Source organism: Bidens hawaiensis, unplaced genomic scaffold, assembly GCF_021521415.1.
Source record: "Bidens hawaiensis isolate Kalapana, Puna unplaced genomic scaffold, B.hawaiensis_p1.1 tig00030876_1, whole genome shotgun sequence".
Lineage (NCBI taxonomy): Eukaryota > Viridiplantae > Streptophyta > Magnoliopsida > Asterales > Asteraceae > Bidens > Bidens hawaiensis.
In genome coordinates this window covers 97758-112463 of record NW_027495178.1, presented here as the reverse complement: position 1 = coordinate 112463, position 14706 = coordinate 97758, and the positions used below count along the sequence as shown (strand labels likewise).

General features: G+C 35.8%; 1 protein-coding gene and 2 pseudogenes across 2 annotated transcripts; 1 reads left to right on the top strand and 2 right to left on the bottom strand.

The window, feature by feature from the left end:
- Window positions 1-353: 353 nt before the first annotated feature.
- Window positions 354-2138, bottom strand: LOC143581324 (phosphatidylinositol 4-kinase gamma 4-like; annotated as a pseudogene). Its single transcript, XR_013143805.1, has 3 exons — window positions 1601-2138; window positions 816-1472; window positions 354-725 (listed from the first exon to the last, which is right to left on the bottom strand). The product of XR_013143805.1 is annotated as a phosphatidylinositol 4-kinase gamma 4-like (transcript).
- A 3376-nt stretch (window positions 2139-5514) lies between these two features.
- LOC143581334 (putative RING-H2 finger protein ATL21A pseudogene) lies at window positions 5515-6737 on the top strand (annotated as a pseudogene).
- A 1108-nt stretch (window positions 6738-7845) lies between these two features.
- LOC143581333 (uncharacterized) lies at window positions 7846-10850 on the bottom strand. Its single transcript, XM_077064154.1, has 4 exons — window positions 10748-10850; window positions 9467-9608; window positions 8349-8901; window positions 7846-8227 (listed from the first exon to the last, which is right to left on the bottom strand). The coding sequence occupies exons 1-4, from the start codon at window positions 10848-10850 to the stop codon at window positions 8081-8083; spliced, it is 945 nt and encodes a 314-aa protein (XP_076920269.1). The 3' UTR covers window positions 7846-8080.
- Window positions 10851-14706: the final 3856 nt, after the last annotated feature.

The following is a 14706-nucleotide window of genomic DNA, read 5'->3' as shown; positions in this document are numbered from 1 at the left end:
CGAATCGGTACTCGTATCCGTTTTACTCATCCCTAATGGCAACATATCCCTTATGAGTCCAACCATGTTAACATGTGTCAAGAGTCTACACCACCTATGATTTTTTATTTGTATGGATAGCCCACAACATTATTATGGGGTCATCATATGATGTTATCTTCACCAGTTACCATCATCAGGTTTTGGAATACAGGTTTGAGACCACTCCAAGAAAAAGAATAATGAAAAGCAAGCAACTTTTAACTGTTTTAAGGATTCAAAACATACCCACCATCATTACCACATGTGGCAAGAACATATGCACATAAAGTCTTAATACACCAAACAAACATAGGTACATGCTACTTATAATCCTAGATCGATTCTAGCCAACGATCCATAACCTCAGAAACAGTCTTCATAAACGCAGCCTCACTCGAATTAGGCAGAACAAGACCTTCTGCTTCTTCAACTATCTCTTCAATCACAGATTTCTTATTCAAAGTCTCCCTACACATAATATTCCCAATCACAAAAGGCGTAAACCCTTTTTCAACGCCTTTCTTAAGCAACATAGTCGATATCCTTAACGTCTGTGCACATTTTAAAGGCAAATCCCATCCATAAAAGTTAAGTAATGAGATATCTTCCTCCGCATCCAATGATTTAATGTACTTTACCGTTTCAGGATTAAACGGTTTATGCGCTTGAGGCCAGTAAAGCCAGTCAAATGTGCAATCTTCAAACTATAGTAAAAAACAAAACCATGTTATTATACAGTATTACAGTTTATAGCTTATATTTGAAAAACAATATGTCAATATTATAAAACTTACACTGGTAGGAAGGCAGTAGCCATAATCGATAGGAATAAGAACAAACCGACCATTTTCACCTTTACTAGCCAAAATATTTCCCGCGTGTCTATCAGCATTAGCCATCCTAATATCCAAAACCGAGATCTTATGCACTTCATCGACAGGAAACGAACCCGGACCCATATCCTCACAACTTCCATTATTCTCCATAAACATCTGTAGCGAACCGAGCTTCTCCTTCACACCATCCGGATGGTTAAACCCTTTGTGCAAGCACGTGGTTAAAAACGTAGGTGGGACCCCAGAAAAACCCTCGTGGTCTAAAATATACGCAGCAACTTCCCTAAACGCACCGTCACCAACCGTTGTTGTCCCCTTTTTAGCCCTTCACCATCCACCGATAAAGGTAACCCTCTAGGGTTATTAAATGCCATTGGTTCCTCATCAATCGGTTTAAACACAGATAGATATTTAGTCCCCGATGCATCCATCATCAAATAAGCTCCACCTGTGCCCTCGGATGACCTTATCGGATAATTCCCTTTAGTTAAATCATCATAGGTCGAGTTAATAAGGTCTAATATTACAGACGGGAGAGTCACCTTTGGGTTAACAATAACCAGCTCCAGCCGAATATCATAGTTTAAAGGTTTGTTAAAAACGGACTCATATACTCTATACCGTGAGCTCCATTTCTAAGCTGTCTGTCAGCAAGATCACATTGTTTTATATCGTTCAATTGTGGTGCAACAATCGACAGCTCAAAATTCTTTCCAACAGGTTTGGCTCAGATCTTTGCAAACTTCCTAACGTACAAATGGATGACTGCGTCATTATTATTCTTACAGATCTCATTTACAAGTCTGTCATCCTCTAACTGCTCTCCTTTAAACAAGACTTCTTGTTCATCAATGTCAATCAACCCTTTCTTCCCCTTTGCAAGCTGTCGTTTCACATAACCGACATCGTGATTCTTTTCAACACGAAAAGTAAACTCTTTACCACACGCGGTTTTCACATTAATCTCTTGAAGATCAGAAACCCTAACTACCAAATGCACTACATTCCCGTCACTAACACCGTAATCTTTAACCAAAGAATTGTTCCTGGATAACTCCCTGCCTCCACAAACTAACTTTTGGTTCTTCACTACAAAGCCTTTGTAACTTAGAATCCGAAGCTTCACTGACTCAATCGAATCCGATTATAAAACTCTAAGTGGCACCACCGAACCAGATACAGCCAGATGAATCGTAATCGCCTCGTTTATATTAACATCATATGGCAAAATTGTCTCGCCACTGCGTGGACTGATTGCAACTACACCGGCTGACGTCATGCGCTCCCTAAATTCCAAACCAAATCAGACACTCAATTAGAGGTGCAAACAAGCCGAGCTGCTCAAGCTCATATTAATAAAAATACTTAAATCAAGCCGAGCCTTTTCAAACTCGAGCCAAGCCCGAGCTCGAACCTTATAGGGGAAGCTTTCTTAGGCTCGTCGAGCCTTAACAAGTCTGGTGTGTTTTAAGTTTTACCTCTTTTGGACTTATATGCATTAACTTCACAATGCACAACCGAGCTCGAGCCGAGCTTTGGCTCGTTTAAGGTACTACATGAGCTCATTTTAAAGTTTTTCTCAAATATGTAAAAATAATTAAAAACGGTATATAAATTAGTTAACAAAAGCTCGGATCGATAAAAAAGCTCAAAAACGAGACAATCATTCTCGAGCTCGAGCCACAAATAACCTTCGTTACGTTATCGAACCCCAGCTCGATCCTTATATTAGAAACTTGCTTTGGCTCGTCCAGCCTTAACGAGCCTTGTACATTTTTAATTTTACCTCTTATGTACTTATATGCATTAATCTCACACCGCACAACCGAAATCGACCCGAGCTTAGGGCACGTTTAAGGTTTTTCTCAAGCATCATCATCATCATCATCATCATCATACTCAGTATATCCCACCAATAGCAAAGCTATGGTAGGGTCTGAGGAGGGTAAGATGTAGACAGCCTTACCTCTACCCCATGGGGATAGAGAGGCTGCTTCTGGTGAGACCCCCGGCTCGATAGTAGTTTTGCATCAAGCCTTGGACATATTACATAAGGCACATAGCACTCAATCATCGGGACGCCGGCTGATTGGTGCATGTACCCTTGTCTTTCGGCTATCAACGCCACCACATGATGCCTGATTAACCTTCCATCACTTTTAACGTTATTTTCACAAAATTAGTAAAATAACGTCAAAATTAGTGCAATTTTACTTTTGCCACCCGAGGGTTCACACATATATACATTATACGCGCGCACCGCAAGCAGGGCACAAAAATAATTAAAAAACATTTATAAATTAATTAAATAATAAATAAATAATAAACTAGTCCAGCCCTAGGTTGAAAAAACAACTCGGCTCGGCTCGGCTCGTTTACATCCCTAAATTATTATTATTACTCCCTCCGTCCCAATTTAAATGTCCTAGTTTGACTTTTCAAGTCTTTCTTTTGCAACTTTGACCGTAAATATTTTTGCTCGTGTCATATAATACTTGATGAAAATTGTATCAATGTAAATACATTTAAAACCCAATCCATTCATATATTTTACATCAAGTATTATGTAACACAAACAAAAATATTGTCGGTCAAAGTTAAACAAGAAAGACCGAAAATGTCAAAGTAAGACATTTAAATTGGGACGGAGGTAGTATTATTATTATTATTAATATTATTATTATTATTATTATTATTTCCAAAGCACAAATTAGGTGAAAGATTAGAAACTAGTAACCCTAGGTATCGACAAATGGCTATACAATGTAATTAAATTAACCTTCGTGACATCAATTTACGAATCGAAACCCTAATAATAATAATAATAATAATTGATGAATAATGATATTAATAATGACATAGTATGCAGTGTACTGTGGATGAAACAGAGGATTCTTACCGGTTTAATTAACCAAGAATCAACAAATAACGTATTTTTTAAACAGAATTTGACGGATTCAAAGTTGAACGATGAGCGTTGATGGTACGAATTACGTGCTCATAACGATTGGCTGCTTCTACTTGTACCAAAAGATACAAGAGAGATTTTATTATATTTATTATATTGTTATAAAAGTGTGTAGGGTGAACGGTTAAAAACTTAAAAGGTAAGTTATTGATCGGGCCCGGGTTAAACTTTCGAGTGGAATAATTGGGTTCTGTTTAAAGTCGGGTTGAAGCGGCTACTTCTTGGGTCTCATAAGCATCTAGACATTTGAGGTTTCTGATGACTTCTTGCATGTTTTGTGTGGAAGCGGACAAGACGGTGGTACATCTGTTTGTTACGTGTTGTCTGGCTTAAGCGATTTGGTAACATATTTTGCATTGGTGTAAGAACCCCAGTATTTTTTCTTTTCTTTTTTTTTTCTTTCGGGATATCTTAAACTTGCATAAATGCATGGAATTTGCTAAGAAGAAAGCTAAGGCCTTCCAAGTGATTACGTTAGTGACAATTTGGTGTATGTGGGAGGCAAGGAACACGTTGTTGTATGTAATTATACTTGATATAATTATCGGTGGTCTATATCTACGGCACCGTTGTTTGTAATTTGTTAATAATTTCAGACTTTGAGTCACAAGTCGATGAATTTGAGAGGATTTATTTAATTCTTATAAAATGTATCAAACTTTAATAAGTTTTTCGAGGGCCTAATTATCTTTATGTGAATGATGTGAGGAACCAGAAATGAAATATTCATATTTAAAACATTATAAGTTATAATATTTTAGTTGGGTGAGATTGAATGCTAAAGTGTTTACTAGTTCTGGCCAGGGTGAAATTGACATCATACTAACATCAAATTCATTCTTTATTTGTAAAGGGTATCATACTCACCTTTAGACTCATTTAGTTGGGACCAGTGTTGACAAATAGGTTATAGTTATATTTCTTAATTGTGTTGTAACTAAAAACCGATAATGTCTTACCTAACAAGTTAGGGTTAGTTTATATAAACTGAGTTACGGTTAAACATTATTAAACACATGAGATGAACGGAGTTAGGGTTTGATAACGAGACACGAGTTAAGTATAATAGGGGTTTTAGAGTTATTCAATATTCGTCTCGTGTGTATTTTCGTTTTAGTTATATAAATTCGTTCGTTTTGATGAGTTCTATCAATTTGTTCTGAATAATTTTCCACTGTTGTTACCATCCATCTGCCCGCTTCTCAATCGCTCCACCTTTGTAACCTCCTGCTTCATCTTCAAATTCCCATGACAAACTAATTTCCGTCTTGAGTCCCACAAAGCCGAAGATGGGTTCGACGGTCCAAAATAAGGTGACTCGTGAGTCGTGGCAACACCCGAATTGATCAACAACGATGGTGATTATTGTTTACTAGTTTATACTTTAATATTTTAAAATCAATTAGCTATATTACCACAAATAAGTCAATAGATGACAACATATTTATTATAAGTTAGTTTTATTATATCACCATCCATAGCATCAAATTATAATTGCCATTATGTCATACCTAGTGTTAACAAAAACTTATTATAAGCTTTTACCCCAATATACAAAGGAAGTAACCATTGACAACCATAAACAAATGTAGGTTAGCTGTTTATAGGCTCAAAAAGACACACATTTGACCTTACAAAAGTCAAATATATTGATTTAGTGCAATAATGTTCTCATTATTAACCTTCTCTATCCATACTTGGAATCAACATCAATGGAGGATTTCAAACCCTTGTTTCATCTCCTAATCATCCTCTATCTTCTCCCACCTTCATTATCATCATCACCGTTCGACTGCCCGATTTCCTTCTGCGGCTCGAACGCATACTCGGTCCGGTTCCCGTTCCGCGTGGTCGGTCAACAGCCCGGCATCTGTGGTTACCCGGGCTTCAACCTAGGTTGCGACAAACAAGGAAAACTACTACTAAACATCCAAAATTCAGGAGACTTTTCGGTCCGAGCCATTGACTATAGATTGCAAATTATCCAACTCTACGACCCGTCAGGTTGTTCAGCTGCTAGAAGGTTAACTTTAGACCTTTCGGGCTCGCCTTTTTGGGGCTCCCCGACCCGAAACTATACTCTTTTGTCCTGCCCGATCGATGTCGATATGACTGGTCACACCCTCGTTGGTTGCATAAGCAATTCTACACATTCTACTTTAGCCACTTCTGAGAGATTTGCTTTGGCACTAGCTAACCAAACCGCGTGCAGGATCACTGGTTCTATACAGAGCCCGATAGCACCGTATCAAGATCAAGGCGGGATCACATCTAACCTAAATATGGATATAGCTTTGTCATGGGATGACCCTAACTGTAAAGAGTGCACAACGATTGGCGGGATTTGCGGTTACACAAATACCACAAAGCAAGAAGTTGCATGCTTTGACAATACCAAAAAAATTAAAGACAAATTTTTTCTATATAATCCTCATTTTTCGAAAACTAAACAAAAATCTCACTGATTTACATTTTCAGGCAATAAACATCAGTTGATAGCTGTGATAGTTGTAGCGATAGCCCTAGGTCTACCAGCCATCGGAGCCTCACTAGCCCTGGTGTGTTATATATGTAAGGACCGCAGAACTGTGGCCACGTGGGATGCAAGAAACGGGATACTCGGTTCCAGCATGGTGCCATCAGAGACTGCTACCAGTATGGTCAATGGTCTTGACCGGTTGACCATAGAGTCATACACGAAAGTGATTCTAGGGGAAAGTAAACGGCTTCCAGGACATGAAGAAGCAGCATGCTCCATATGTTTAACTGATTACAATGTTGAAGATATTGTCAGATGCATACCTGAGTGTCGACACTGCTTCCATGCTGATTGTATTGACGAGTGGCTGAGGGTGCGAGGGACGTGTCCTGTTTGCAGGAACTCGCCTACTCCGGGCTCGTGTGACTCATAACGTGTTCATATGTTTTTTTTGTTTTGTTCCCTGCTTTAGTTCTTCCCAAAGAACATAATAAAAGATCGGAAATCCGAGAACAGTCAATGACATTTTCACTAATAAATTTGTTAAAAACAATTAATTTTTTTGTGCACAAATACATTATTCAACTTATTATATGTCCATGTCAGCAAATATAGTACACATTTCATATACATTAACATGTAACTGGTTTCAAGGGTAAAATGGACCTTTCAGTTAACGATAATATTAACTACCAACCGCTGCGCAATGTACCAAAGCATAAGGTGACAAGATAGTTGTACCAGGAAGTATGTTTATAGTGAAGGAAAGTGATATATAAAGAAAACTAGTTAAAAATTCAAAGAGGCGAGAACATGGAGGCTGCCAAGATGACTGGTCAAAAGTCAAATACAGCAACAATGACACTTCACCTCATCATCACCAACTATGTGTTTTTAATTGTTCTACCTTCCATGCAATTTGCCCATTAACAATGATTATGATTGTTGTCAAGGATTATTCTCAATTTTTTATTATTGCCTATGTTCCATGTCAAATGTTGACGCCTTTTGAGATAGACGAAGTGTTTCGTATTTATGATCTTGACCAACTAACACTCGTGTCTATATATTGAAAATGTTAGTTCACGACGACTTAGGTAGCTGATAGGTGATTTGGCATATTTTGGTTGATTTGCGCTAGTTGCCTAGTTGGTTTAATTTTGGTATATTTTGTTTCTGGGATCTAGGTTTAAAGTTGTTGTACAATACTTAAGCTGCTAAGGTTTACACATATCTTCTTAAGTTGTACATATAGCTTCTTAGGTTGTATTATATGTATTGTTTATGTTTAAATATTAACAATGTAAAATTGTCATGGATAATTAACTTTATACTCAAGAGAGGTAAGGCAACAGTTAATTTATGGGGATCAAAATAACAGTCAACTAAATACTTAAGCTATGCATATAACCTTAATTTATGCAAGCACAATCTCCTATTCCTAATGTTAATAAAGCATAGACAAACAACAAAGTGAACACATAGATCAACATCAAGTTGCACATTAAGAAACCAAAAGACAGGTACTTCGGATTAGTATAAAACCACATTAGCAGAGTTGTCAACAACACGTTACACCGAAACAAAATATTAAGTACTTTGTATTAGTAATAACACATTAGCACGGAGTTGTCAACGACATATGACACTGAAACAAAATACCATGTAGAGAAACTTATAAGAGTTTAGAGTTCTTCCAAACTAAAAGAGTTTAACGCATAAACAGAGCAGAAAGAACAAATGAACCTTCCAACATAAGATACAAAACCGAGTGAATCACTTCTTAGCGAGCAGCTTCTTTGGTAGCTTCTCCAATGGAGTGGTTTTCAGAAGGTAAAGCCTCGCTGCACGTTCTTGCAAAGTACCACCGCACTTTAATCCCCTTTCCTGAAGCTCGGTTTTCAGCCTTTCCAAACCTAGAACCTACAAATCAACAAAAATAAAAGGAATCATACAATGAACCAACCTAAAAAAATAACTTTTTTACAATGCAGAAACCATCAGACATATGCAAAGGACGAGATCAGTCTAGATTGAAGCATACCTCTAACTCTGAGGCCGAGTTAAACTCATCAAAGTTCAGTGGCTTCTCAAGGTCAACACAGTCACTCTTTGCAGACACGTTTTCTTTATCGGTCATCACTTTAGAATCAGAAATTGTAACTTCAACTTCAGTAGTTGTAGTCTCTTTCACATCTGAAACGATTTGAAGTTCACACTGTTTTTCTTCTAAGTTACCAGATTCGGGTTTGGTGTCATTCTCCATTTCAAGAGGAGCCGAATCATTTGAGTTATTCACTATGTGCTCTTCAAGTTTATCTTCAGAATCTTTAATGGATCCCAAATGTTCTTCTGTAATGATCTCCTTTTCTTCCTCTGATGCACTTTCAGATGAGCACCCGACTGAAGATTCTCCTTCAACTTTTCCACCAGTGACAGATGCTAAACTTTCATCTGCTTCCTTATTCGAGTCTGACTGGTTTTCATTGTTTGTAACAACAGATTTCTCATTCTCTGCGCCCATTTCATCATCACTATCTTCCTTATCCGTGTCATCACCGTCACTGTCACTGTCATCCACTTTTCTCTTCCCCATCCTGCATAACAAATACAGACACACGTTATTGACATGCAAAATTAACACAACAGTGTATTTGAACTTTGAAGCATCCAAAACTTCATATTCTATCAAAAAATATTTCATTTAACCTCTCACCGGAACATCAGTAGCAAAAACCTAAGTTATCATCAGACACAATCCAGATCGGAAAAAAGCATGTGTGAACAGACATAGCCTATCCTCACAATATCATTCTTTCAAGGCAAAAAAACGGTCAGACGGTAACATTAATGATTGTCAAGGGTCTACAAAATCTAAGATTGTTCAAAAACCTCATGGTGTGCTTTGTCAAAATCGGCTCATTTATAAACGAGCCGACTTGGTCTCGAGCAGAGCCCAAGCCAAGGTTAGCTCATGGCTCGTTTAATATTAAATCCAAAATATGTGTGTGTGTAGTTTGTAAATTTCGCATCATATGTATGTTACAAATATTACTTTTAGTTTACACAAATATATAATACATATCAACATGGATACAGAAATACAAAATTTTATAAAATAAACGAGCATGGCACACTAGCTAACTCGAGCTTTTGACGAACCAAGTTAGAGCTAAACATTTCAGCACGTTAAAATAAATGAGCCGAGCTGAGCCCACCCTGTATGGGATCAGCTTGGTTACAGCTCTAACCAAATCTCTCAAACAGCACACAACCACACCCTTAAGAAAACAAAAACGATTGCCTGAGTGTGATTTAAAAGACAGCAATCAAAATTATAAAAACATTTCATGTTTGATGCTAGCTCAGGTCACAACTAATGTAAATATTTTTTTCGCCTTTTGTAACATACTAACATATATTCATAGATACCAATTAATACACTTTCTTAACATTCACCCTGCATTTTGCACCAAAAATGCTCCTCTAAACTCATCAACACAAGCCCTAGCATAAACAACTAGCAGTAACCTCCAAATACTTAACTAGCTTTAATTCTATCTACAATTTTACGGCATTCATCGGTTTATGAAAATAACAAAAAATAATCAATAAACCTTACCAAATCTAGTCAAGCGGAGCCTGAGTTCAACGACGCTCGAACTCGGCTCGTTCCGAGCTCTTTTTCTAAACCTTGATCTCAGCTCATGAGTCGTTTTTTCACACTTGAGCTCGGTTCATTTATTATTTTATAAATTAATTTATATACGTTTTTAATAACTTTGTTATACTTTTAAAAAAAACCTTAAAAGAGCCTACACTCAGCTCGAGCTCGTGCAGTACCTTAAACAAGCCAAAGCTCGGCTGTGCAGTGCTAAATTAATACATAGAAGTTAAAAGGAGAGAAAATTTAAAATACACAAGGCGTGTTAAAGCTCAACATGTCTAAACGAGCTTCCCATACAAAACTCGACCTCGATAACTAAACAAGCTTATTATCGCTCTGATCTCGAGTAACTCATACACAAGGCATGTTAAAGCTCAACTTGTCTAAACGAGCTTCCCATACAAAACTCTACCTCGATAACTAAACAAGCTTTTTATCACTCTGATCTCGAGTAGCTCACGAGCAGCTAGGCTCGTTTGCACCCCTAAATCTTAAGTTACTAATCTCGAGTATCAATCAATCAATGTTCAATATACTAACCACAATAACAATAACAATAATAATAATAATCGATAGTTAAACGAGTTTTTTATCCTTTTTATTACTCTGATCTCAAGTAACTCACGAGCAGCTAGGCTCGTTTGCACCCCTAAGTTTCTATCAATCAATCAATATTCAATAGACTAACCACAACAACAACAACAACAATAATAATAATAATAATAATAATAATAATAATAATTTCTTCGCTTTCGTATCCTCCTCCACTCCCTCACCTTTCCTCTTCTTCAAAAACCCGCCAGCAAGCGACTCCCTAACCGACTTCTCCACCTCCTCCCTATACTTCTCCGAATCCTTCCTATACGATGCAACTGGCATTAGGGGAGAAGGTTCATCCAACGATACAGAGAAGACAAGGAAACCAAAGGTTATGTTCTTCGGAGAAACTCTCTAAGGGTTCCAAACCGGGGTGGGCACAAGCTGATATGCGGCCACCCAGTCATATCGTAGACTGTCGTCGTTCTGAAAAGAAAAACTAAATATCTTTTATAAAAGAGCAGGTACAATAAAAATCAACATCAAAATCAAAATCTTTCTGTTTATATTTCACAAAAATCTCTAAACAAGTTTTCACACGTCAATATTCATTCACGCGTTAAAATATAACAAAATCGTGATGTAACTAATAAAAGCTTTTTTTTTAGCTTCAAAAACAATTTGGATCCGAATTCAAAACGAGATTGCTCAAGAATGCATCTAGAAAATGCAATTCGATGGTTAAATATATTATAAGTTTACATTTATGTATGTCATTAGAAAAATAATGACCAAAAAATGTAATGTGAAGGTTTGAAGAGATGAAAAGGAAAGAGGTGTGAGTCGGTCAGTTTCTTGACATTAGGATATATAAACATAGTAAAGAATTGTTCATTTATATTTGTTTATTTCTTTGGTTAAAGTTAGATAAACAAAAATAATTAATGTTGTTTGTGTTCACTCGTTTGTTTGCATCCCTCATGTTTACTAAAGATTAAACAACTAGGATACATTACATTATTTTCGGATTTCCATATGAATGTCAAGGTTATTATTATACAATGATAAAGAACATCTACTAGCACATATAATGTGACATTTTATGACCATATATAACTCTCCAATTTGTATTAGCAATGCCACACGCATTTAAACTCATGATACTTATATGAACAATCATGTAATCCATGCATCAAATGGTTGGATTTCGTAATGAAAAAGTTAGTTATATGGGTAGGAAATTGTCGTACATACATATACTATAAGTACAAGGCATTCTAGTTTTACAGCTTCATCTTTTATGAGGAACACGAAACATGAAAAAGGTAGTCGAAATAATATGTTATGTTGTGATTCTCTTGGTACTTGCTAGGCCAAATACACAAGTCAAAGGCCACATACATTCATGTGAAAATCTCAGGGTTCGGTTATTGCCGTGTCTTTTACATTTGAAACATTGTCACCATGCCTGTAAAGCCTCGCCTTGTCCTCCTGTGTGCGAAGCTCCCCGTTGCCATGTTGTCTAAACCTTGGAACGGTAGCTAGAAAAATAGATTCTGACGAGGATGCAAAAAAGACATGTAGCTGCCTAAAGGAAACTGCGATAGAAAAATATAGGTTGCATGGTTCTGATATCTCTCGACTTCCAAAGGCCTGCTTGGTCGACATTAAAATTCCTGTGATCAGTGCCAAAACCAATTGTTCTAGGTATGTTCAACTCGATCTTTCATCACCCTAACCACTGAAACTGACTAAACCGTCCAAACAAAAGTAAATTGGCCAGTTTGGGATTTATTATGTTTTTTTATGACAGTTACAATGGTTTGGAGCTTAGAACTGCCGTTTAGCTTGTTTTTATACTTTTGTTTTTGGAAAATGCGATTATATACACATCTAATATCGATCAAGTATCTTTATTAGTTCAATTTTTTATTATACGAACCATAGCCTTTGATAAGAAAATTAAGTTCAAATACAAACCCCAAAAAATTCATATTGATTTGTCGCTTTTCAAAACCATATTAATATAGTCGTTTGTCTTGCGATTTCATCAAAACTAACCATTTAGAACCATAAACGTTGTAAATTGTTAAATATATTGTCAAGGTTTCTTGTCATATCATTACAATAGTTACAAGATATAACTTTATTACGTTTCCTTTGTGGCTATTTTGATTTTACTGATCATATAAATAGTTTATCAACAGTACACAATATTTTACAAGGCTTTCACTGTTCTATATAGTGTTTCTTGTGAACTTTGAAGTCCATTGGTCATTATTGATCATAATATTTTTTTTAACGCAGGTGGAGGTTAAAGAATATAAAGCATCGACAATAACTTTAGAAAAATGCGAAAGCTACTTCCAACGTTTGTTTCACTTACGTATGGGACTGCAAACATTATCGATTCTTCATGTGTTATAATATGAAAATCACCAACTCGTCCTTGTCAAGTTCAAAAAATAAGACTAATACATAAGAATATTGAATTAAGTTGTTAATAATGTAAATGAAGGTAGACAATATACGTAAATGTATTTTGAAACCCTATGTGAAATCAACTTTACGATTACTTAAGAACTAATAACCAAAAATTAATTGCACGTTAATATCCTGCTAATCAATGCGGTAAGATAAAACACAACTTAAAAGTTTATATGAGCCATAAACCAGAGTTCGATTTTACAAGCCTAGATAGCTTAGATAACTTGGTCTATTCCATGTAGGGTATCTATAAGCAAACATACAATCTACTCCGTAATAAACAACTCATGTGGCATCAAAACTGTCGACCAATACTTGTACTTGTATATAGGTTTTGAATAAATCCTGGAAATAAGAAGTTTGATTTTTCTAAGAAGGCTAGGAAGGAAAGTATTTTAGTCTACTATCTTAATATTAAAAACCCACTTAATTTAATTTCAAAAACCCACTTAAATTTTCACTCATTTCCTACAACCACCACCGCCCACCGTCACCCACCGCCACCACCTTGCCGGAAAAGTCTTCAGAAATTTCGCTGGAAAGTCACCGGTAAAACACAATGGAAAACACTATGAAAAAACACAATGAAAAAAACACTATGAAAATAAAAACACAATGAAAAATACAATTAAATTACACAATGTAAAAAACACAATGCAAAAAACACTATGAAAAAATAAAACATAATTGTATAACATAATTTTGTAAAACACAATTTTGATAAAACACAAGTTGTAAAATACCCACGGTTTTTATTTTTTATTTTTATATAGCAATATGGTTCTCATATAAAATATAAAAAAAACACTCGTTATTAAGGTGCAATTGTTTTGAAAAAAAAATGTCGTATAAAAAAGTTATAGACGTTTTAAAATGATAGGGAAATTTGACATGGGTCTTGCACGTGGAAAGAGAAAGTCAACAAATGTGTTATTCCTAATATGCCCTTACCATTATTTTACACTTGATTTTCACTCTAATCTAATCTCAACCATTAAAGTCTAAAATGAATAAACAAGATTATTTCTTATCATTTCTAAAAAAACTAATCTTCTTATTATAACTCAATCATTGAATTGAATAACTTCAACATGTTACATATAGTTATATATAGATGATAACTGTTTTAATTTCGAATGTCTCATAGAACAAATAGTTTGGACGAGGTAATGTAGATATATAAACATGTCGTTCTATAAATCTCTTAAAAGTACATGCAACAACAATCTTGATACCTCGTAATAATACTAAACTGTTGTTCATCACAAGACTCGATAAAGAAAGGAGCCCCTACGACATCAAAAAGTTGAAGAGTTTTGTAATTTCATATATCGTAATGCGATTCTCATATTACTAAACAAAATTAACTAAACATAAAGTCGTGTGTAATGAGACAGTACAGAGATGGATAAAACCCCTACACCATCTCTCGGTGCATTATGAGATTTTATAGGAGAACACACATTTTTACAATATAAAACCCATATGTATCTTAAACGGGTAATGATTTAAGGAATAATAAGAGACATTATACATTACACAAGTTTTCTATTATAAAATGTGTTACAAATTAAACAAAAGAACTCAACCCAAAAGACTAATTTAATGGGTGAGGGAAGCCATTTGTGGCTAGAGGTGTGTGTGGTGTGGTGTGGTGCGGTTCAGTGCGGTTTTAGGCTAAAACTAAACCGAAAACCAAAACTTTGGTTTT